The following is a 24,415-nucleotide window of genomic DNA, read 5'->3' on the forward strand; positions in this document are numbered from 1 at the left end:
ACAGGTCAACTTACTTACAATTAACTTACAGGTTTGTAAGTTAATTTTTTTTTAAGTTTTCGCATCCGAATCAGTGCCGTTCAGCAATCACCCCCTGCACTAGTTCAATCTTACATGGTAGGGACAATTTAAAGAAGCCGATTAACCCACAAACCTGCACGTCTTTGGGATGTGGGAGGAAACCGGAGCACCCGGAGAAAACCCACATGGTCACAGGGAGAACGTACAAACTCTATCCAAACAGGACCCGTGGTCAGAATTGAACCCGGGTGTCTGGCGCTGTGAGGCAGCGACTACTGTGCTGCCACAATTGGTTTCATTAAAGTTGTAAATTATCCCTAGAGTGTAGGACAGTGTTAGTGTACGGCTGATCGCTGGTCAGGGCAGGCTCTGTGGGCCGAAGGGCCTGTTTCCGCGCAGCAGCTCTAAAATCTGACGTCTTGTCGAAAGATGTATTGGTTAAGGGTTTGAGAACAGGAAAGATTTAAGAGATAATCTCAAATGAGATGACTTTGGTTAGGCCGCATTTGGAGTAATGCATGCTGGTCCCGATCGCCCCATTACAGAAAGGATGTGGAGGCTTTGGAGAGGCTGCCGAGGAGGTTTACCAGAATGCTGCCAGGATTAGAGTGTTTCAACTACAAGGAGAGGTTGGATAGACTTGGATTGCTTTCTCTGCAACGTCGGAGGTTGAAGGGAGATTTGACAGAAATTTATAAAATTACTAGACCAGTTGGGCCCAAACCTGACCTGCATTGGTGCAGCACCCTCTCCTCCCCCCCCTCCCCTCTCCCCCACTCCTCCGCTCCCCCTTCCCTCCCCCCCCACTCCATCCCCCCCCCCACTCCATCCCCCTCAACCCCCCTTATCCTCCCTCCTCCCCCCCTCCTTCCCTCCACCCTCCCTCCCTAGGAGATAGATTTAAACTTTAAAATGTAAATAACTTTAAAAATGTAACATTTCAAAATGAAACTTCTTCCATTAGCACCAAAGGGACGACGGTGAGTAAGGTGGGCCTAAAGTTATCACGCTATCGTGTACCGTTTTAGCTGTAGTTCAGGAACAAACAAACAAACAAGAGTTTTAGTATATAGATGGGAGGTATAGATAGGCCAAATTTGCAGCGTAGGTTTACTAGGTTAATTCCCAGAATGGCGGGACTGTCATATGTTGAAAGACTGGAGCGACTAGGCTTGTATACACTGGAATTTAGAAGGATGAGAGGGGATCTTATCGAAACGTATAAGATTATTAAGGGGTTGGACACGTTAGAGGCAGGAAACATGTTCCCAATGTTGGGGGAGTCCAGAACCAAGGGCCACAGTTTAAGAATAAGGGGTAGGCCATTTAGAACGGAGATGAGGAAAACTTTTTCAGTCAGAGAGTTGTGAATCTGTGGAATTCTCTGCCTCAGAAGGCAGTGGAGGCCAATTCTCTGAATGCATTCAAGAGAGAGCTAGATAGAGCTCTTAAGGATAACGGAGTCAGGGGGTATGGGGAAAGGGCAGGAACAGGGTACTGATTGAGAATGATCAGCCATGATCATATTGAATGGTGGTGCTGGCTCAAAGGGCCGAATGGCCTACTCCTGCACCTATTGTTTATTGTCTAGTGTCTATTGTCAGATAGTCAGAACCTTTTTCTCTAGGGTGGAAATGTCCAACATTAGAGGGCATACATAGCTTTGAACTGAGAGGGGGGAAGTTTAATGGAGATGTGTGGGGCTTTTTTCTTTACACAAGAGGTTTAGTTTAGTTTAGTTTAGAGATACAGCGTGGAAACAGGCCCTTTGGCCTACCGAGCAATCCCAACACATCAACACTGTCCTACACACACTAGGGACAATTTACACAAACACCAAGCCAATTAGCCTACATACCTCTACGTCTTTGGAGTGTGGGAGGAAACCGAAGATCTCGGAGAAAACCCACGCAGTCATGGGGAGAACGTACAAACTCCGTACAGACGGCGCCCGTAGACGGGATCGAAACCCGGGGCTCCGGCGCTGCATTCGCTGTAAGGCAGCAACTCTACCGCTGCGCCACCGTGGTCACCAAGGTTGTGGAGGCAAAAACAAACTATATACTAAAACTCTCGTTTGTTATCTTGTTTGTGACTGAACTTCAGCCAAAACGGTACACGATAGCGTGACAATTTTAGGCCCACCTTACTCACCATTGTCACTTTAGTGATAATGCCAGTAGTTTCATTGAAATCGGTGTTATATTTTTTAACTTATTCACATTTTAAAGTTTAAAAGGAGGGGAGCGGGAGGGGAGGAGGGAGGAGGGAGGGGGGAGTGGGGGAGAAGGGAGAGGGGAGGGGGGGTTTGAGGCGAGAGGGGAGGGGGGGGGAGAACAGGGCGCTGCACCAATGCCCAACAGGTCCACTTTGTCTAGTAGTCATTTAAAAGGCTTTTAGATAGGAAGTAAACGGACTGGAGGGATATGGATCTTGTACAGGGGGATGAGATCAGTTTAACTTGGTATGTTGTCGCGTACAAACATTGTGGGCCGAAGGGCCCGTTCCTGCACTGTACTGTTCTGTGTTCTTATAATTCTGAAGAGCAGTTGGAGGTGTTTGTGACTTTGTTAGACGTGTTCATCAGTGACTAAATTTTGAACGTGATTAGAGGACTAAAATGCACCAGAGTCGTTTGTACTCGAGTGGAGTACAAATGTCTTTTTTTGTGGTCTTTCCCATCTTTTGTCCTGGAAAATTATCAGCCCAACAAAACCTCGAGCTTTCATTGCCAATGTTTCACATGATGACCACCCCTTCTCCAAGTTGACCCCCGGAAGGGGAAGGAGCAGGGCGTCGAAGCAGTGAGGATTATTCGGGGAATGTCACAGTTCTCCAGGTTTCTGAGCAGCCTACCCACGAGTAATCCACGCATTTTTGTAATGCTCCTTTTTTCCTTCATTAAAGAATAAGGGGTAGGCTATTTAGAACGGAGATGAGGAAAAACTTTTTCATTCAGAGAGTTGTGAATCTGTGGAATTCTCTGCCTCAGAAGGCAGTGGAGGCCAATTCTCTGGATGCTTTCAAGAGAGAGTTAGATAGAGCTCTTAATGATAGCGGAGTCAGGGGGTATGGGGAGAAGGCAGGAACGGGGTACTGATTGAGAATGATCAACCATGATCACATTGAATGGCGGATATTTATTCACAAAATGCTGGAGTAACTCAGCAGGTCAGGCAGCATCTCAGGAGAGAAGGAATGGAGAAGCATCTCCTGAGATGCTGCCTGACCTGCTGAGTTACACCAGCATTTTGTGAATAAATACCTTCGATTTGTACCAGCATCTGCAGTTATTTTCTTACACATTGAATGGCGGTGCTGGCTCGAAGGGCCGAATGGCCTCCTCCTTCACCTATTGTCTATTGTCTAATATCTATTCAGAGCCATAAGCAGTTAACCAGTAGTTAAATGCGGCACAGTGGCACAGCGGTAGAGCTGACGACTCACAGCGCCTATGACCCGGGTTTGATCCTGACCTCGGGCGCTGGCTGTGTGGAGTTTGCACGTTCTCCCCGTGACCGCGTGGGTTTCCTCCGGGTGCTCCGGTTTCCTCTCACATCTCAAAGACGTGCGGGTTTGTAGATAATTGACCTCTGGAAATAGCGTGCAGGGGGTTAAGTAGTCATCTTAAGTAGTCAAGATGATGGTCGGCGTGGACCCGGTGGGCCAAACGGCCTGTTTCCATGCTGCGCATCTGAACTGAGCTAAACTAAGATAGTAATTGCAGTTTTAACGTTGGAAGGATTCAAGGGGACCTCCTTAAAACAGAAACCTGATGTCAAGAGTGTTTTATTGTCATATGTCCCATATAGAACAATGAGATTCTTACTTGTTGCAACAATACAGAACATGTAAACATAATGCACTGTAAACAATATGATAAACGAGAGAGATTTTTAAAATATATATATATGTATATATGTATATATATGTATATGTATATATATATATATGTATATATATATATATATATGTATATACACATACACATACACACATTCTCAAAAAACAAACATAGTAGGGCAATAATAATAATAATAATAATTCACAAAATGCTGGAGTAACTCAGCAGGTCAGGCAGCATCTCAGGAGAGAAGGAATGGGCGACTTATCGGGTCGAGACCTTTCTTCAGACTATTATTATAATAATATTATATATTATTATTATAATAATAATAATTGTCTATTGTAGTTCAGAGCTTATTTGGAGGTTATAGTGTTTAACAGCCTGATGGCTGTAGGGAGGAATCTGTTCCCTGAACTGGATAGACTCGGCTTGTACTCGCTGGAATTTAGAAGACTGAGGGGGGATCTTATAGAAACATATAAGGGGTTGGAGAGGCTAGATGCGGGAAGATTGTTCCCGATGTAGGGGAAGTCCAGAACCAGGGGTCACAGCTTAAGGATAAGGGGGAAGTCTTTTAGGACCGAGATGAGAAAACATTTCTTCACACAGAGAGTGGTGAGTCTGTGGAATTCTCTGCCACAGAAGGTAGTTGAGGCCAGTTCAAGGGAGTTAGATGTGGCCCTTGTGGCTAAAGGGATCAGGGGGTATGGAGAGAAGGCAGGTACAGGTTACTGAGCTGGATGATCAGCCATGATCATATTGAAGGCTCGAAGGGCCAAATGGCCTACTCCTGCACCTATTTTCTATGTTTCTATGTTCCTGAACCTGGACGTTACAGTTTTCAGGCTGCTGTGCCTTCTTCCCGATGGCAGGGGTGTAATGAGAGCGTGGCCAGGGTGGTGTGGGTCTCTGATGATGCTGGCTGCCTTTTTGAGGCAGTGACTCCGGTAAGTCCCTTCGATGGTGGGGAGGTCAGAGCCGGTGATGGACTAGGCAGTCTTCACAACGTTTTACGGTCTTTTCCGCTCCTGGACGTTCAAGTTGAGGCCGCGTCACCTTGCTATTCTTGGACACTGGTATTATTGATGCCCTCTTATTGGTGCCCTCTTAAATTAGGTGGGAACCTCAGACCTCAGTAATGAAAATGTCTGCAAAAACCTCAGCCAGTTGGTCTGCACAGGTTTTGAGAACTCGACCGGGTACACCATCAGGTTCAGACGCTTTCCGAGGGTTCACCCCCCCCCACCCCCCCCCCCCCGAAGGATCTTCTGACATTGGTCTCTGTGACTGTGACTGTAATACAAGGGTGTATGGGGACTCGAGAAGGCTCATCACTGTTCTCCCTATCAAAGCGTGCGTAGAACACATTGAGCTCGTCAGGGAGTGATGCTTCGGTATTAACGATTTGGATTCTCAAAGTAATTCCAAATGAGGGGGGGTGGGGGGAAAGACACAAAGTGGGGGGGGGGGGGGGGGGGGGGAGACACAGAGTGCTGCAGTAATTCAGCAGGGTTGCTGTGTTACTCCAGCACTCATGTCGTTTTTCTTCGGTTTTTCTTTTGCAAACCTGCATCTGCAGTTCCTTGTGACTCCAAATGAGGTGCGCAATAGTGGCATTTAAGAGACATATGGACAGGCAAAGAATGGTGGTGTGTACAAGGAGTGGAATGGTGCCTTACTCCAACACTTGTGCCTTTTATGTTGTAAATCGGTTTCTGTATTTCCTCCAAATGAGAGATACTGACTTAAAACTGACTGGACCTTCAAACAAGGCTCAGCAGACTAGCATCCATCCTCATAGATTCTCTGGTTGTACTGAATGTAAAACCTAATCTAAATCTGGAAGCATAATTTTCACAGGCGTAGAGTCATACAGCTGGGAAACAGGCCCTTCAGCCCAACTTGCCCATGCTGACCTATATGCACCATCTACACAAGTACCAACTGCCTGCGTTTGGCCCGTGTCCCTCTAAACCTGATCTCCCGGTGGCTCAGCACTTCAACTCCCCCTCCCACTCCCAATCTGACCTTCCTGTCCTGGGCCTCCTCCATTGTCAGAGTGAGGCCCAGCGCAAATTGGAGGAACAGCACCTCACATTTTGCTTGGACAGCTTACACCCCAGCGGTATGAACATTAACTTCTCGAACTTCAGATAGTCCCTGCTTTCCCTCTCTCTCCATCCCCTCCCCCTTCCCAGTTCTCCCACCTTGACTTGACTTGACTTGACAGCAGACGAACAGGCCCTTCGGCCCACAATGTCTGTGCTGAGCATGATGCTAAGACCAACCCACCCCTTATCTGCCTGCACATAATCCACATCCCTCCATTCCCTGCGTGTCCATGTCATAGAGTGATACAGTGTGGAAACAGGCCTTCCAGCCCACACCAGCCAACATGTCCCAGCTACACTATTCCTTCCTGCCCGCGTTTGGTCCACATCCCACCAAACCTGTCCTGTCCATGAACCTGTCTAAATGTCTCTTAAATGTTGGAATAGACAATAGACAATAGGTGCAGGAGTAGGCCATTCAGCCCCTCGAGCCAGCACCGCCATTCAATGTGATCATGGCTGATCATTCTCAATCAGTGCCCCGTTCCTGCCTTCTCCCCATACCTCCTGACTCCGCTATCCTTAAGAGTTCTATCTAGCTCTCTCTTGAATGTCCCAGCCTCAACTACCTGGTCTGACAGCTTGTTCCTGATACACCCACCACCCTCTGTGTGAAAAAGTGACCCCTCAGATTCCCATTAAATCTTCCCCTTCACCTGAAACGCCACTGTCGTATCTCCCTCCACCACCATCCCTCAGCAGTACGTTCCAGGCCCCCACCACCCTCTAAAACAAACAATGTCCTCCAACCCCCACATCTCTTTCCTTGCTCGTCTACCAACCTGGCTTCTGAGGAGCCAAAAACTTCAATTGATTCACACTGAGATTGGAGCAGAACCAAGTGAGGAGTCGACTCCTAGACCTGAGACCTTATGAAAAATGGTTCTCATGAATAAAACGCTATTCAATTGGAGGGGGTCACGCTGACAGGAAACAAAAGGGCTGTGGGTTTTGATGTCGCCGTGCAGATTATTCCATGCAGGTTGTACCAGATGGCTGGATTCAATAAATCAGGGGATTGGCAATAAGACATTGTGCTCTCCAAAGCCAGTCCGGAGACGATTTTTGTTTTTAAAAGTTTGAAGGGCCCGATGAAGGGGGAAAGCAATCCCCTTGTCTTTGCTGGGAGAGGAATGGGCCGTGGGGCTGAACTCTTTTATGTGGTGTATTGTTCCAGGCTGGTCCATGGGGAAGCAACCCCCTGGAGGCATTGGTTCACGTGCGGTGGAACATTTGTCCCAGCTGCTGCTGGCTGGCTGGCTCTGCAGCAGATTCTCATCAGCAGCAGGGTCGAGGCTGAACAGAACGAGAACAGCAGTGCATCAAACACGAGCTTCACCTTGTGCGGCGCCACCTCGCGACACTCATAGGTTCGCAAAGCGACGGGGGCAGAATTAGGCCATTCGGCCCGTCGCACCCGCTCCGCCATTCAATCACGGCCACTGCCTTTCGGAAAAAAAAACTCTTGTGTTTTTATTTAAGTAACCTGTTGGTGGGTGGGGGGGGGTGGAGGGGTGGAGGTGGGGTGGGGGGAAGGCAGATACGATAGTGGCATTTACGGTGAAGGGGAAAAATTTAATAGGAATCTGAGGGGTGACGTTTTCGCACAAAGGGTGGTGGGTGTACGGAACGAGCTGCCAGAGGAGGTGGTTCCATAGGAAACATTTAAACAGTTAGACAGGTACATGGATAGGGCAGGTTTGGAGGGATGTGGACCAAACGCGGGCAGATGGGACTGTCACGGCTGATCTATCTCTCCCTCCTAACCCCATTCTCCCGCCTTCTGCCCATTATCTCTGACACCCGTGCTAATCAAGAATTTATCTACTGCTTTGAAAATATCCACTGACTTGGGCAGAACCAGGGGCCGCAGTTTAAGAATATGGGGTAGGCCATTTAGAACTGAGATGAGGAAAAACCTTTTCAGTCAGAGAGTTGTAAATCTGTGGAATTCTCTGCCTCAGAAGGCAGTGGAGGCCAATTCTCTGAATGCATTCAAGAGAGAGCCAGATAGAGCTCTTAAGGATAGCGGAGTCAGGGGGTATGGGGAGAAGGCAGGAACGGGGCACTGATTGAGAATGATCAGCCATGATCACATTGAATGGTGGTGCTGGCTCGAAGGGCCGATTGGCCTCCTCCTGCACCTATTGTCTATTGTCTATTGGCCTTCTGTGGCAAAGAATCCCACAGATTCACCACCCTCTGACTAAAAAAATCCCTCCTCATCTCCTTCCTAAAGGAACATCCTTTAAATCTGAGGCTGTGCCCTCTAGTCCTAGACTCTCCCACTAGTGGAAACATCATCTCCACATCCACTCTATCCAAGCCTTTCACTATTCGGTACGTTTCAATGAGGTTCCCCCTTCATCCTTCTAAACTCCAGCGAGTACAGGCCCAGTGCCGACAAACGCTCATCATATTTTAACCCTCTTATTCTTGGGATCGTTATTGTAAACCTTCTCTGGACCCTCTCCAGAGCCAGCTCGTCCTTCCTCAGATATGGGGCCCAAAATTTGCTCACCAAACTCCTCATGCCCAGCGCCTTTTAGAGCCTCAGCGATACATACCTGTTTTTGTATTCTAGCCCTCGTAAGATACAGTGGGCGGGCGGCAATTCACTGGCCTTGTGCAGGAAGGAACTGCAGATGCTGGTTTAAACCGTGGACATAAAATGCTGGAGTAACTCAGCGGGTCAGGCAGCATCTCTGGAGACACCCTTCTTCAACCTGAGAATCAGGGGGAAAGGGTAAGGAGAGATCAAGATGGCGAAATAGAGAGATATGGAACAAACGAGTGAAAGATATGCAAAAAACGTTTACGATGCTAAAGGAAACAGGCCATTGTTAGCTGTGGGCTAGGTGAAAACGAGTTACAGACAATGAGACTCAACAAGACGACTTTGAAGCTGTGACAAGTCAAGTCAAGTCAAGTTTATTTGTCACATACACATACACGATGTGCAGTGAAATGAAAGTGGCAATGCCTGCGGATTGTGCACAAAACAGAATTACAGTTACAGCATATAAATAAAGTTAATAAGTTACTTTAGTGTAGACAAAAATTTAGTCTCTGGAGTTATAATAGTTAACAGTCCTGATGGCCTGTGGGAAGAAACTCCGTCTCATCCTCTCTGTTTTCACAGCGTGACAGCGGAAGCCTTTGCCTGACCGTAGCAGCTGGAACAGTCCGTTGCTGGGGTGGTAGGGGTCCCTCATAATCTTGCTTGCTCTGGATCTGCACCTCCTGATGTATAGGTCCTGCAGGGGGACGAGTGTAGTTCCCATAGTGCGTTCTGCCGAACGCACTACTCTCCGCAGGGCCATCCAGGGTGAAGGAAGGGTGGAGAGAGAGGGGATGGAAGGGTTTGTTTGTCAGCCTAAGTACAATGCCTCCTTAGCATTCAGTGTTGCCCAGTGCACGCTCACACAGCATGGAAACAGACCATTCGGCCCACCACCTCCATGACAACCTTTTTTCCCCCATCTGCACTAATCCCCATTGTCCATTTTTCCTGACATTTGGACAGGTACATGGACAGGAAGGGTTTAGAGGGATATGGGCCAAACGCAGGCAGGTAGGACGAGTGTAGATGGGGCGTGTTGATGAGCATGGTATAGAAGAAGGGTACAGAAGTGTGAAAACGCACACCTCCAGATTCAGGGACAGTTTCTTCCCAGCTGTTATCAGGCAACTGAACCATCCCACCACAACCAGAGAGCAGTGCTGAACTACTATCTACCTCTTTGGTGACCCTCGGACTATCCTTGACCGGACTTTGCTGGCTTGATCTTGCACTAAACGTTATTCCCTTACCATGTATCTGTACACTGTAAAATAGCTCAACTGTATTCATATACTGTCTTTTTGCTGGCTGGTTAGCACAGAACAAAGGCTTTTGTCTATACCTCAGTAAACGTGACAATAAACTAAACTGAAACTGAATGGGTATTTGATAGTCGGCGTGGACTTGATGGGCCACAGGGCCTGTTTCCGTGCTGTATCTTTCACTCATAGTTCAAGCAAATAGATGAAAATACTGTTTTAGATTTTAGATTTAGATTTAGAGATACAGCGCGGAAACAGGCCCTTCGGCCCACCGAGTCCGCGCCGCCCAGCGATCACCGCACATTAACACTATCCTACACACACCAGGGACAATTTTTACATTTACCCAGTCAATTAACCTACATACCTGTACGTCTTTGGAGTGTGGGAGGAAACCGAAGATCTCGGAGAAACCCCACGCAGGTCACGGGGAGAACGTACAAACTCCGTACAGACGGCGCCCGCAGTCAGGATCGAACCTGAGTCTCAAGCGCTGCATTCGCTGTAAGGCAGCGACTCTACCTCTGCGCCACCGTGCCGCCCTGTTGTTTGCCCTGCTGACTCGTTCCTGTGTTTTCTGCTGGTTCGCACGCAACAAAGGCTTTTCTCTGTACCTCGGTACACGTGACAATAAACTAAACCGAGCTCGGGCGAGTTGGGCCGAAAGGCCTGTTTCCATGCCGTATGGCTCGATGGCACTCACCTTAAACCCGTGCCTTCTTGTTTTGTATAAGATTCTGACCATCTTGGCCTACCCAGGCCTCATACAGTTATATATACCTCTGTTAGGTCATCCATCAGCCTCTTTTGCTTCAGTGTGCCAGAGGACGCAAGATGTCAAGATATAAATCATTAACTGATTCCGTGACCACAGGCCCTGCCTGATCTGCTGTGCATTTACACCTTTTTATTAACTTAACATGGATTTTCAGCATCTGCCTTTCGTCATTATCGGCAGCTATTATTATAAGGTTAAAGACCCTGTTCTTTATTTTAGCAGTGCCAAATGATTTGTAAACGTCATCAGAAAGTACAGTTGGTGCAGCGGTACAGTTGCTGCCTCACACCGCTAGACACCCGGGTTCCATCCCGACTACGGGCGCTGTCTGTACGGAGTTTGTACGTTCTCCCCGTGACCTGCGTGGGTTTTCTCCGAGATCTTCGGTTTCCTCCCGCACTCCAAAGACGTAGAGGTTTATCAGTCAATTGGCTTGGCGTGAATGTTAAATTGTCCCTAGCGTGTGTAGGATAGTGATAATGTGTGGGGATCGCTGGTCGGCGCAGACCCGGTGAGCCGAAGAGCCTGTTTTCCCGCTGCAAGAAAATAACTGCAAATCGAAGGTATTTATTTCACAAAATGCTGGAGTAACTCAGCAGGTCAGGCAGCATCTCAGGAGAGAAGGAATGGGTGACATTTCGGGTCGATACCCTTCTTCAGACTGACGTCAGGGGGCGGGACAAAGGAAGCATATAGGTGGAGACAGGAAGATAGAGGGAGAACTGGGAAGGGGGAGGAGAAGAGAGGGACAGAGGAATTATCTAAACTTGGAGAAGTCGATGTTCATACCGCTGGGCTGCAAGCTGCCCAGGCGAAATATGAGGTGCTGTTCCTCCAATTTCCGGTGGGCCTCACTATGGCACTGGAGGAGGCCCATGATAGAAAGGTCAGACTGGGAGTGGGAGGGGGAGTTGAAGTGCTCAGCCACCAGGAGATCAGGTTGGTTAAGGCGGACTGAGCGAAGGTGTTGAGCGAAACGATCGCCGAGCCTGCGTTTGGTTTCACCGATGTAAAGAACATGACATCTAGAGCAGCGGATGCAATAGATGAGGTTGGAGGAGGTGCAGGTGAACCCCTGTCTCACCTGGAAAGACTGTTTGGGTCCTTGGATGGAGTTGAGGGGGGAGGTAAAGGGACAGGTGTTGCATCTCCTGCGGTTGCAGGGGAAAGTGCCCGGGGATGGGGTGGTTTGGATAGGAAAGGACGAGTGGACCAGGGAGTTACGGTCTCTGCGGAACGCAGAAAGGGGAGGGGATGGGAAGATGTGGCCAGTGGTGGGGTCCCGTTGTAGGTCCCGTTGTAGGAAATGTTGGAGGATGATTTGCTGGATACGTTTTGGATACTGTTTTCCCACTGTATCGCTCAGCTAAACTAAACTAAACAGACGAGGTCTGACCTTTCCCCCAAAATATCCCACATCTGTTATTCAGAAACGTCACCTATCCATGTCCTCCAGTGATGCTGCCTAACCCACTGAGTTACTCCAGCACTTTGTGTCCTTTTGTGTATTGACCGGTACCTGCAGTTCTACGTGGAACTAATGTGAACGGGTTGATCAGTCGGCGTGGACTCGGTACAGCAACAAGCCTGTTTCCATGTACCTCTTCAATCAATCAGTTTCAGAAAGATGGTGTCAAGCTGGAAAGGGAACAGAGAGGATTTCCGAGGATTTTGCCAGGACTCAAGGGTCTGAGCTACAGGGAGAGGTTGAGCAGGCTGGGACTCTATTCCCTGGAGCGCAGGAGGATGGAGAGGAGATCTTATAGAGGTGTGCAAAATCATGAGAGGAATAGATCGGGTAGATGCACAGAGTCTCTTGCCCAGAGTAGGAGAATCGTGGACCAGAGGACATAGGTTTAAGGGGAAAAGATTTAAAAGGAATCCGAGGGGTAACTTTGTCACACAGAGCATGGTGGGTGTATGGAACAAGCTGCCAGAGGAGGTAGTTGAGGCAGGGACCATCCCCACATTTAAGAAACAGTTAGGTACATGGATGGGACAGGTTTGGAGGGATATGGACCAAACGCAGGCAGGTGGGACTAGTGTAGCTGGGACATGTTGGCCGGTGTGGGCAAGTTGGGCCGAAGGGCCTGTTTCCACACTGTATCACTCTATGACTCTAAAACAGATATGGGAAATCTTGGGTGAAATATTAGACCTTATTGTGAGCTATTTTCAACCCCAGAACTGAGGAAGGATGTTCTGGCTCTGGAGAGGGTCCAGAGGAGGTTTACGAGAGTGATCCCAGGAATGATCAGGTCAACGTACGATGAGCGTTTGATGACACTGGGCCTGTACTCGCTGGAGTTTAGAAGGATGAGGGGGGGGACCTCATTGAAACGTACCAAATAGTGAAAGGCCTGGATAGAGTGGATGTGGAGAGGATGTTTCCGCTAATGGGGGAGTCTAGGACCAGAGGGCACGGCCTCAGAATTAAAGGACGTCCCTTTACAAAGAACATGAGTAGGAATTTCTTTAGTCAGAGGGTGGTGAATCTGTGGAATTCATTGCCACAGAAGGCTGTGGAAGCCAAGACAGTGGATATTTTGACAGATTCTTGATCAGGGGTTATGGGGAGAAGGCAGGAGAATGGGGTTGAGAGGGAGAGACAGATCAGCCATGATTGAATGGCGAGGTAGACGTAATGGGCCGAATGGTTTAATTCTGTTCCTATGACATATGAATATCATCTGTTTTTTTCTGATAAGGCTTAAAAATGGCTTGGCACTGCTAAAATAAGGAACGGGACCTTTAACCGTAATAATGTCTGCCTATAAGAACAGCCTGCATTTTTTTGGAAAGGCAGATGCTGAAAAACTAAGATAACAAAGGTAAAACGATGTACTTGCCCAGCAAGATCAGGCAGGAACTGTGGTCATGGGAACAGTCAATGAGTCACACCAGTGACTTCATCCGAAACACTCCTGGAAAATAGCTGATTTAAAATGCCAGCTACTGATTTCTCCAACTTGGTCTATTTTTATTACATTTTTGTGGCACCTTTATCAGTGAAATGTCTCGAGGAGCCTCATTGAACAGAGCCGATAAGTCAAGACAGATGGTAGAGAGCTGATTCAGAAAAGGATGTTTTAAGGAGCATCTGAAGAGGAAAGAAAAGGGTTCGAGAATCGCCTCTTAGCTGCAGAAAACACAGGACCATCTGCAGATAAAGGATTGGAATTGGAATGCAAAAAAAAAGTTAGGTCGGAGCCCTTCTTCAGACCCAACACGACCCGGAACGTCCCCCCCTTCCCGCAGAGTTACTCCAGCATTTTGCATCTAACTTCGGTTTAAAGCAGCATCTGCAGGACATTCCTACAATATATGCACATGCACATATACACACTAAATGCTGGAGTAACTCAGCAGGTCAGGCAGCATCTCTGGAGAGAAGGAATGGGTGACGTTACGGGTCGAGACCCTTCTTCAGACTGATGTCAGGGGAGTGGGTGGGACAATGATAGAATGTAGTCGGAGACAGGAAGACTGGTGGGAGAACTGGGAAGGGGGAGGGGATACAGAGGGAAAGCAGGGACTATCTGAAGTTAGAGAAGTCAATGTTCATACCCCTGGGGTGTAAGCTGCCCAAGCGAAATATGAGGTGCTGTTCCTCCAATTTGGGTTGGGCCTCACTCTGACAATGAAGGAGGCCCAGGACATAAAGGTCAGATTGGGAATGGGAGGGGGAGTTGAAGTGCTGAGCCACCGGGAGATCAGGTCGGTTAAGGCGGACTGAGCGGAGGTGTTCAGCGATACGATCGCCGAGCCTGCGTTTGGTCTCGCCGATGTAGAGAAGTTGACATCTGGAGCAGCGGATACAGTAGATGAGGTTGGAGGAGGTGCAGGTGAACCTCTGCCTCACCTGGAAAGACTGTCGGGGTCCTTGGATGGAGTCGAGGGGGGAAGTAAAGGGACAGGTGTTGCGTCTCCTGCGGTTGCAGGAGAAAGTACCTGGGGATGGGGTGGTTTGGGTGGGAAGGGACGAGTTGACCACGGAGTAGCGGAGGGAACGGTCTCTGCGGAAAGCAGAAAGTGGTGGAGATGGGAAGATGTGGCCAGTGGTGGGAGGTGGCGAAAGTGTTGGAGGATTATATGCTGTATGCAACGGCTGATGGGGTGGAAGGTGAGGACAAGGGGGACTCTGTCCTTGTTGCGAATGAGGGGATGGGGAGCAAGAGTGGAGCTGCGGGATATTGAGGAGACCCCAGTGAGAGCCTCATCTATAATGGAAGAGGGGAACCCCTGTTTCCTAAAGAATGAGGACATCTCCGATGACCTGGTACGGAACACCTCATCCTGGGCGCAGATGCGGCGTAGACGGAGGAATTGGGAGTCTTTACAGGAAGCAGGGTGGGAAGAAGTGTAGTCCAAATAGCTGTGCGAGTCAGTGGGTTTGTAGTAGATATCGGTCACTACTCTGTCTCCTGTGATGGAGACAGTGAGTTCAGTGAGACAGTTTTGGTCTCCTAATCTGAGGAAATACATTCTTGCCATAGAGGGAGTACAGAGAAGGTTCACCAGATTAATTCCTGGGATGGCAGGACTTTCATATGAAGAAAGATTGGATAGACTCGGCTTGTACTCGCTGGAATTTACAAAATTCTTAAGGGGTTGGACAGGCTAGATGCAGAAAGATTGTTCCCGATGTTGGGGAAGTCCAGAACAAGGGGTCGCAGTTTAAGGATAAGGGGGAAGTCTTTTAGGACCGAGATGAAAAAGTTTTTTTTCACACAGAGAGTGGTGAATCTGTGGAATTTTCTGCCACAGAGGGTAGTTGAGGCCAGTTCATTGGCTATATTTAAGAGGGAGTTAGATGTGGCCCTTGTGGCTAAAGGGATCAGGGGGTATGGAGAGAAGGCAGGTACAGGATACTGAGTTGGATGATCAGCCATGATCATATTGAATGGCCTACTCCAGCACCTATTATCTATGTTTCTATCCAGAAACGGTAGGGAGATGTCGGAGATGGTCTAAGTGAAATATATATAGAAGATAGGCACAAAAAGTTGGAGTAACTCAGCGGGTTAGACAGCTTCTCTGGTGCGAAGGAGTGGGTGATATTTCGGGTCTGAAGAACGGTCTTGACCCGAAACGGCACCCATTCCTTCTCTCCAGAGATGCTGCCTGTCCCGCTGAGTTACTACGGGTGCCGTCTGTACGGAGTTTGTACGTTCTCCCCGTGACCTGCGTGGGTTTTCTCCAAGATCTTCGGTTTCCTCCCACACTCCAAAGACGTGCATGTTTGCAGGTTAATTGGCTTGGTAAATGTAAAAATTGTCCCTAGTGTGTGTAGGATAGTGTTAGTGTGCGGGGATCGCTGGTCGGCGCGGACCCGGTGGGCCGAAAGGGCTTGTTTCCACGCTGTATCTCTGAACTAAACCCTTAACTTTTCCGATGGTGGATGTACTGGATCAGAACATCTCGGGAATTTATTTGTGGCGTTTTCTATTTTGTTGTCACATTTCCAGCACCGGCAGAGTGGGAGTGGTTCTGCTCCATGCTGCGTTACAACAGATGCTGATCAGTTAGTTGTCTTTGAGTCCGATTCTTTCTGTTGATTTAATATTTCTCTTCCCACAGGCACTCTTGCCAGAGCGCTACCCCAGCGGTGATCCTGACTACTGTGTGTGGATGCCCCCTACAGGTAACTCTCCTCAGCCGCAAGAGGGACTTTGAATGATGTCATGATGAGTCACATCGAGACAGAATCGTTCTTCAGAAATAGAACTGACACGCGTGACGTCCACCATCATTAAGGGACACAAATTGTAGCAAGAAAAAGTCTTTGGAAACAAAAAGAAAATCCTCTTACTCCACTTCCCACCCAATATTGAACTCTCAATATTGAATAGAGGGGATCTTATAGAAACGTGGGTATCACAAAATGCTGGAATAACTCAGCGGGTCAGGCAGCATCTCTGGAGATAATATAAGAAAATAACTGCAGATGCTGGTTCAAAGACTGAAGAAGGGTCTCGACCCGAAACGTCACCCATTCCTTCTCTCCAGAGATGCTGCCTGATCCGCTGAGTTACTCCAGCATTTTGTGATACCGTCGATTTGTACCAGCATCTGCAGTTATTTTTCCACACAACTTATAGAAACATATATAAAATTATAAAAGGACTGGACAAGCTAGATGCAGGAAAAATGTTCCCAATGTTGGGGGAGTCCAGAACCAGGGGCAACACAGTCTGTGAATAAAAGGGAGGCCATTTAAAACTGAGGTGAGAAAAACACTTTTCCACCCAGAGAATTGTGAATTTGTGGAATTCTCTGCCACAGAGGGCAGTGGAGGCCAATTCACTGGATGAATTTAAAAGAGAGTTAGATATAGCTCAAGGGGCTAGTGGAATCAAGGGATATGGGGAGAAGGCAGGCACGGGCTACTGATTGTGGACGATCAGCCATGATCACAATGAATGACGGTGCTGGCTCGAAGTGCCGAATGGCCTCCTTCCTCCTGCGCCTATCTTCTATGTTTCTATGCTTCTATGTCACCCATTCCTTCGCTCCAGAGATGCTGCCTGTCAATAGACAATAGACAATAGGTGCAGGAGGAGGCCTTTCGGCCCTTCGAGCCAGCACCGCCATTCAGTGTGAACATGGCTGATCATGTTCCCAATGCTGGTGAGTTACTCCAGCATTTTGTGTCCATCTTCGGCAATGCTTCAGGCACTAAATTAGGCATTGAGTGGCGTGGAACAAAACACGATGCTGCCCAACACTGATGGCCATGAATCACAATTCCCAGCGCGATAACAAGATGGGACAAAGGAACCTGGCAAATAATAATTCCCTCTTCTAAATCCAGAACAACAATGACAAAAGATAGACAAAAGACACACAGCTAACAATGACTCGTTTGCCTTATCATCGTTATTTTGTTTGCATATCATTCATTCACTTGTTCCATATCTCTCTATGTCACCGCCATCCAATGTGATCATGGCAGATCATTCTCAATCAGTACCCCATTCCTGCCTTCTCCCCATACCCCCTGACTCCGCTATCCTTAAGAGCTCTATCCAACTCTCTCTTGAATGCATTCAGAGAATTGGCCTCCACTGCCTTCTGAGGCAGAGAATTCCACAGATATACGAGATATATCTCCAGAGATATACGAGAATGATCCCAGGAATTAGGTTAACATACGAGGAGCGTTTGACGGCACTGGGCCTGTACTCACTGGAGTTTAGAAGGATGCGGGAGGACCTCAATTAGACTTACCGAATAATGAAAGGCCTGGATAGAGTGGGTGTGGAGAGGATGTTTCCGCTGGTGGGAGAGTCTAGGACCAGAGGGCGCAGCCTCAGAAGAAAGGGTGTACATTTAAAAAGGATTGCTCACTTTTTTCTTCCTCTCTTCTCAAAGGTCAGACAGGTGATGGGAGGACACACCTGAACGACAAATACGGCTACTGAATGCCTGCGGAAGACGTCACATCCCAAGGGCTTTGGCCTCGGCGAGGGGGAGATGTGGCGGAGGAGGATGTGGAAGAAGGCGGTTTCGCCGGCACCATACCAAAGATCAGAGTGCGACAGCTTGGGTCCCTTGCACTCAGTCACGGGCTCCCGCCGTGCGCAAAATGTCCACTGACTAAACACCACTGCTGCCACTTCCGGGGTAAATCACAGTCATTGCACCCGAGACTCTCACCTGACACAATGGGGAACAGTGTTTCCTGCCGCTGTTGTTGACATCATGGCCAGGGCAACCACATCCAACACACTGTCATCTGTGCATACAAAATGGAGGCTGATATCCCCCCACCCTCCCCTTAATCCAGCCGATGCAGAAGGTGACTCTCCATTTTACTTTTTTACCTCGAGCTTTACCTCGTGCAGTAAGCAGAGATGCGAAAACAGCTGTAAAATGGAGAAACAACGAACTGCAGATGATGCTGGTCAAGGCGCAAAAGGACGCAGAGTTCTGGAGTAGCTCAGTTTTGGGCGGCGCAGCGGTAGAGTTGCTGCCTCACGGTGCCAGAGACCCGGGTTCCATCCTGACCACGGGCGCTGGCTGTACGGGCTTTGTACGTTTTCCCCGTGACCTGCGTGGGTTTTCACCAGGGGCTTAGCTTTCATCTCACACTCCAAAGACGCACAGGTTTGTAGGTTGCGTAGGAAAAAAACTGCAGATGCTGGTTTTAAATCGAAGTTAGACACAAAATGTTGGAGTAACTCAGCGGGTTAGGCAGCATCTCAGGAGAGAAGTAATGGTGACTTTTCAGGTCGAGACCCTTCTTCGACCTGAAACGTCACCCATTCCTTCTCTCCCAAGAGCGGCACGGTAGCGCAGCGGTAGAGTTGCTGCTTTACAGCGAATGCAGCGCCGGAGACTCAGGTTCGATCCTGACTACGGGTGCTGCACTGTAAGGAGTTTGTACGTTCTCCCCGTGACCTGCGTGGGTTTTCTCCGAGATCTTCGGTTTCCTCCCACACTCCAAAGACGTACAGGTATTTGGCTGGGTAAATGTAAAAATTGTCCCTAGTGGGTGTAGGATAGTGTTAATGTACGGGGATCGCTGGGCGGCACGGACTTGGAGGGCCGAAAAGGCCTGTTTCCGGCTGTATATATATGATATGATATGATATGATAAGATGCTGCCTGGCCCGCTGAGTTACTCCAGCATTTTGTGTCTACCCAGGTTTGTAGGTGAATTGGCTCCGGTGAAGATTGTAAATCGTCCCGAGTGTGTGTAGGGCAGTGTTAGTGTATGGGGTGATCGCTGGTCGGCGCAGACACGATGGGCCGAGTGGCCTGTTTCTCTCAACGATAGTATGAAAAGGCCAGGAAAGGTGATGTTTCTGATCGAGACCTTTCTTCAGATCTGAAGAAGGGTTCAGACCCAAAACGTCACCCACCCATGTTCTCCAGAGATGCTGCCTGACCCGCTGAGTTACTCCAGCACTCTGTGAAACGTCACCCATCCATGTTCTCCAGAGATGCTGCCTGACCCTCTGAGTTACTCCAGCACTCTGTGAAACGTCACCCATCCATGTTCTCCAGAGATGCTGCCTGACCCGCTGAGTTACTCCAGCACTCTGTGAAACGTCACCCATCCATGTTCTCCAGAGATGCCGCCTGGCCCACTGAGTTACTCCAACACTTTGTGTCCTCCTTGCAGCAACAGCAAGCTTGACAAAGCTAATGAGTGAGAGACCCTGACTCTGCATTCTCACTGCCTTCTCCACTGATGCAGTGGAAGTTTGGGACAAGGTACCTTAAGCAAATAACCTTAAACCCACAGTTTATTTGCGTCTAGAACTCTCATGCCATATTCTTTCAACCATCCTGTTGCTTCCTGCAGTACTTGTCGGTAGTTTGATTTCTGTAATAGAAACTTGTGGGTACAATATTAGAGTAACATTCTCACCAGCTTAGAATTTCTCGGGGTACATTACAGATCATTCTTACAATATTAAAAATAGGGAGGGCTTCTGGAATTTCTGACATACATCAGCCAAAACACGATGACCTGATCAGCCAAAACATTATGCCCACCTGCCTAATATGCTGTTGGTCCTCCGTGTGCAGCCCCATACACAGCAGGGTGCGATGCACTGTGTATTGTGACACATTCCTCCCGTCACCACCATTAACATTTTCTGTGACTTGTGCCACAGTCGGTTCGGACCAGACGGGATAGCCTTCGTTGCCCTCGCGAATCGATGAGCCTTGGGCGCCGGTTTGTCGCCGGTTTCTGGTTTGTTCCTCCTCACCACTGCTGACCGGGAGCAACCCACAAGCTTTGCCGTTTCACAGATGCTCTGACCCAGTCGTCTGGCCATAACAATTTGGTCCTTGTCAAAGTCGCTCAGGTCTTTACTCCTGCCCATTTCTCCTGCATCCAACACATCAACTTCAAGAACTGACTGTTCACTTGCTGCCTAATATATCCCACCCCATGACAGGTGCCGTTGTAACAAGATAATCAATTTTATTCACTTTGTGTAGGAAAATAACTGCAGATGCTGATTCAAATCAAAGGTATCATAAAATGCTGGAGTAACTCAGCGGGTCAGGCAGCATCTCAGGAGAGAAGGAATGGGTGACGTTTCGAGCTGGGACCCTTCTTCAGCATTTCGTGATACCTTATTCACTTTGGCTGTTTGTGGTCATAATGTTTTGGCTGATCGGTGTAGCCAGAAAACCATCCTTCCATGCATGTGTATGACAGCAACTATGTCGTGCAGTCACGTTTCAAAGGATGAGACCACGATTTTGTGATCACTTCCAAATGCTTTGTTATTCTGGGAATAAATATCTTTGGTTTGAAGTTTTTTTGTTATGTTTGTTGTGATTTGGGGCACAATTTTCAATTTAGTCACTGAAAGGAAGCATGCAGGTACAGCAGGCAGTGAAGAAAGCCAATGGAATGTTGGCCTTCATAACGAGAGGAGTTGAGTATAGGAGCAAAGAGGTCCTTCTGCAGTTGTACAGGGCCCTAGTGAGACCGCACCTGGAGTACTGTGTGCAGTTTTGGTCTCCAAATTTGAGAAGGATATTCTTGCTATTGAGGGCGTGCAGCGTAGGTTTACTAGGTTAATTCCCGGAATGGCAGGACTCTCATATGTTGAAAGACTAGAGCGACTAGGCTTGTATACACTGGAATTTAGAAGGATGAGAGGAGATCTTATCGAAACGTATAAGATTATTAAGGGGTTGGACACGTTAGAGGCAGGAAACATGTTCCCAATGTTGGGGGAGTCCAGAACAAGGGGCCACAGTTTAAGAATAAGGGGATGAGGAAAAACTTTTTCAGTCAGAGAGTTGTGAATCTGTGGAATTCTCTGCCTCAGGAGGCAGTGGAGGCCAATTCTCTGAATACATTCAAGAGAGAGCTAGATAGACCTCTTAAGGATAGCGGAGTCAGGGGGTATGGGGAGAGGGCAGGAACAGGGTACTGATTGAGAATGATCAGCCATGATCACATTGAATGGCGGTGCTGTCTTGAAGGGCCGAATGGCCTCCTCCTGCACCGATTGTCTATAGTTTAGAGATACAGAGTGGAAACCGACACTCCGGCCCACCATGTCCGCGGCAACCATTGGTCACCCCGTACACAAGTTCCATGTCATCCCAGTTACACAACCTACACACTAGGGGCAATTTACAGAAGCCAATTAACCTACAAACCATTACTCGGCTTTAAACGTGGAAGGGAACCGGAGCACCTGAAGGAAACCCACGCGGTCACAGGGAGAACGTACAAACTCCACACAGGCAGCACCCGAGGTCAGGATGGAACCGGGGTCTCTGGCGATGTAAGTTAGTGCAACTCTACCGCTGCCCCTGGTAACTAGGCTTGAAATGCACTTTACAATGCCTAGATATTTGTAATTGGATGAATCAAGGCAAGAGTGTTTATTTGTGACATGCACTGGATGGGAACCGGAACAATGAAATTCTGACATAGAGTAATAGATTTAGAGATACAGCGCGGAAACAGGCCCCTTCGGCCCACCGGGTCCGCGCCGCCCAGCGATCCCCGCACATTAACACCATCCTACACCCACTAGGGACAATTTTTTTTTTTTACGTTTACCAAGCCAATTAACCTACATACCCATACGTCTTTGGAGTGTGGGAGGAAACCGAAGATCTCGGAGAAAACCCACGCAGGTCACGGGGAGAACGTACAAACTCCGTACAGTACAGCGCCCGTAGTCGGGATGGAACCTGAGTCTCCGGCGCTGCATTCGCTGTAAGGCAGCAACTCTACCGCTGCGCCACCGTGCCGCCCGTACCGTAATTGGCTTCCATACCGTTGGAAGAGGCCCTTCTTGCTCGCACCAACCAACATGTCCCAGCTACACTAGTCCCACCTGCCCGCGCTTGGTCCATATCCCTCCACACCTGTCATATCCATGTACCTGTCTAACTTTCATTAAACGATGGGATAGTCCCAGCCTCAACTACCTCCTCCTGCAGCTTGTTCCATACACCCACCACCATCTGTGTGAAAAAGACTTGCTGCAGTTTTGCGGGCACGTGTTGGTTTAGGGTTGCAAACTGTCCCGTATTAGCCGGGATATCCCGTATATTGGGCTAAATTGGTTTGTCCTGTACAGGACTGCCCTTGTCCAGTATTAGGCCCAGACGGCGCTGTAGGCCCGGACACTGTAGGCCAGGACACTGTAGGCCCGGACACTGCAGGCCCGGGGGCCACTGTAGGCCCGGACACTGTAGGCCCGGACACTGTAGGCCCGGACACTGTAGGCCAGGACACTGTAGGCCCGGACACTGTAGGCCAGGACACTGCAGGCCCGGACACTGCAGGCCCGGGGGCCACTGTAGGCCCGGACACTGTAGGCCCGGACACTGTAGGCCAGGACACTGTAGGCCCGGACACTGTAGGCCAGGACACTGTAGGCCCGGACACTGCAGGCCCGGGGGCCACTGTAGGCCCGGACACTGTAGGCCCGGGCGCCGCCTAACGGAGGTTGCTTACCAACCCGCCTCCCGGCCCGGGCGGCCGCCGTTGGTTGAGCGGGAGCATGTGGCCGTTGGCTGGGTGAGGTCACTTGGGGCGCGGGGAGATGACTTCACTTGTGCCCCTTATTTGGGAGTGAGGAAGTTGGCAACCCTTTGGTTTCGGATTACACCTGCAACTGTTTCGATAGCCTGACATTTGCTGTGTTTTTAAACGTGTTGGTACGTAAACTGTCAACTGTGCCTCAAATGTTAACATCATTTCATCTGAGTTTTGGAGTTTAACTTCCATCGACGAGACTGAGGCAAAGTAATGCAGTTACTGTTGCAGGATGCAGTAATGCAGTTACTGTTGTAGATGCCCTCCAAAGTAATGCAGGAAGGAACTGCAGGTGCTGGTTGAAACCGAAGACAGACACAAAATGCTGGAGTAACTCAGCGGGTCAGGCAGCATCTCTGGAGAGAAGGAATGGGTGGCGTTTCGGGTCGAGACCCTTCTTCAGACTCGGCCCGAAACGTCACCTGTTCCTTCTCTCCAGAGATGCTGCCTGTCCCGCTGAGTTACTCCAGCATTTTGGGTCTGTCAAAGTAATGAAATGCAGTAGTATGGGGACGCGCCACTTTCAAAGGTACTGGGTAAAGTAAAGCCCAGTTTGCAATATTTTGAAAGCACATGGATGTTTTCCCTGCAGTCCTGGTGCGTAATCAATACAATACAATACAATATATCTTTATTGTCATTGTACAGGGGTACAACGAGATTGGGAATGCGCCTCCCATACGATGCAATAAATTAATTTAAACAACTCAATGAAACAAATTGGAACAGTTTTAAAACAGAATAAAGTGCAAGTAGATCTGTGCCGGTTCACTGTGCGATGTGACCATCCGGCTCAGCAGGACCGGTTCATAGCAGCTATGGCCCTGGGGATGAAGCTGTTCCTGAGTCTGGAGGTGCGGGCGTAGAAGGCCTTGTATCGTCTGCCCGATGGTAGAAGTTCGAACAGACTGTTGCAGGGGTGTGAGGAGTCTTTGTGGATGCTGGTGGCTTTTCTGAGGCATCGTGTGTTGTAGATGCCCTCCAAGGCTGGTAGCTGTGTTCCGGTAGTCCTCTGAGCTCTATGGACTACTCGCTGAAGAGCTTTCTTCTGAGAACAGTACAGCACAGGAACAGACCCTTCAGCCCACAATGTAAGTGCCATGATGTCTGGTTAAACTAATCTCTGCCTGCATGTGATCCATATCCCTCCATTCTCTGCATATTTCCTTGTGTATCTAAAAGCCTCTTAAACGCCACTATCATATCTGCCTCCACCATGTTCCAGGTAGGGTTGCCAACTATCTCACTCCCAAATACAGGACAAGGTGACGTCACCGCCCCGCGCCCCATGTGAC

The 24,415-nt window shown here is 48.8% G+C and overlaps 1 protein-coding gene across 1 annotated transcript in view; it reads left to right on the forward strand.

Moving 5' to 3' along the window:
* Nucleotides 1-21,445, forward strand: part of slc4a1ap (solute carrier family 4 member 1 adaptor protein) — a 209,883-nt gene extending 188,438 nt beyond the window's left edge. The window contains exons 14-15 of the mRNA XM_078399941.1: nucleotides 16,163-16,226; nucleotides 17,957-21,445. Coding sequence (XP_078256067.1) covers nucleotides 16,163-16,226; nucleotides 17,957-18,006 — 114 coding nt within the window. The 3' untranslated portion in view covers nucleotides 18,007-21,445. The remainder of the gene's footprint in view (nucleotides 1-16,162; nucleotides 16,227-17,956) is intronic.
* Nucleotides 21,446-24,415: the final 2,970 nt, after the last annotated feature.

The sequence above is a fragment of the Rhinoraja longicauda genome, chromosome 5 (assembly GCF_053455715.1).
Source record: "Rhinoraja longicauda isolate Sanriku21f chromosome 5, sRhiLon1.1, whole genome shotgun sequence".
NCBI classification, from domain to species: domain Eukaryota; kingdom Metazoa; phylum Chordata; class Chondrichthyes; order Rajiformes; family Arhynchobatidae; genus Rhinoraja; species Rhinoraja longicauda.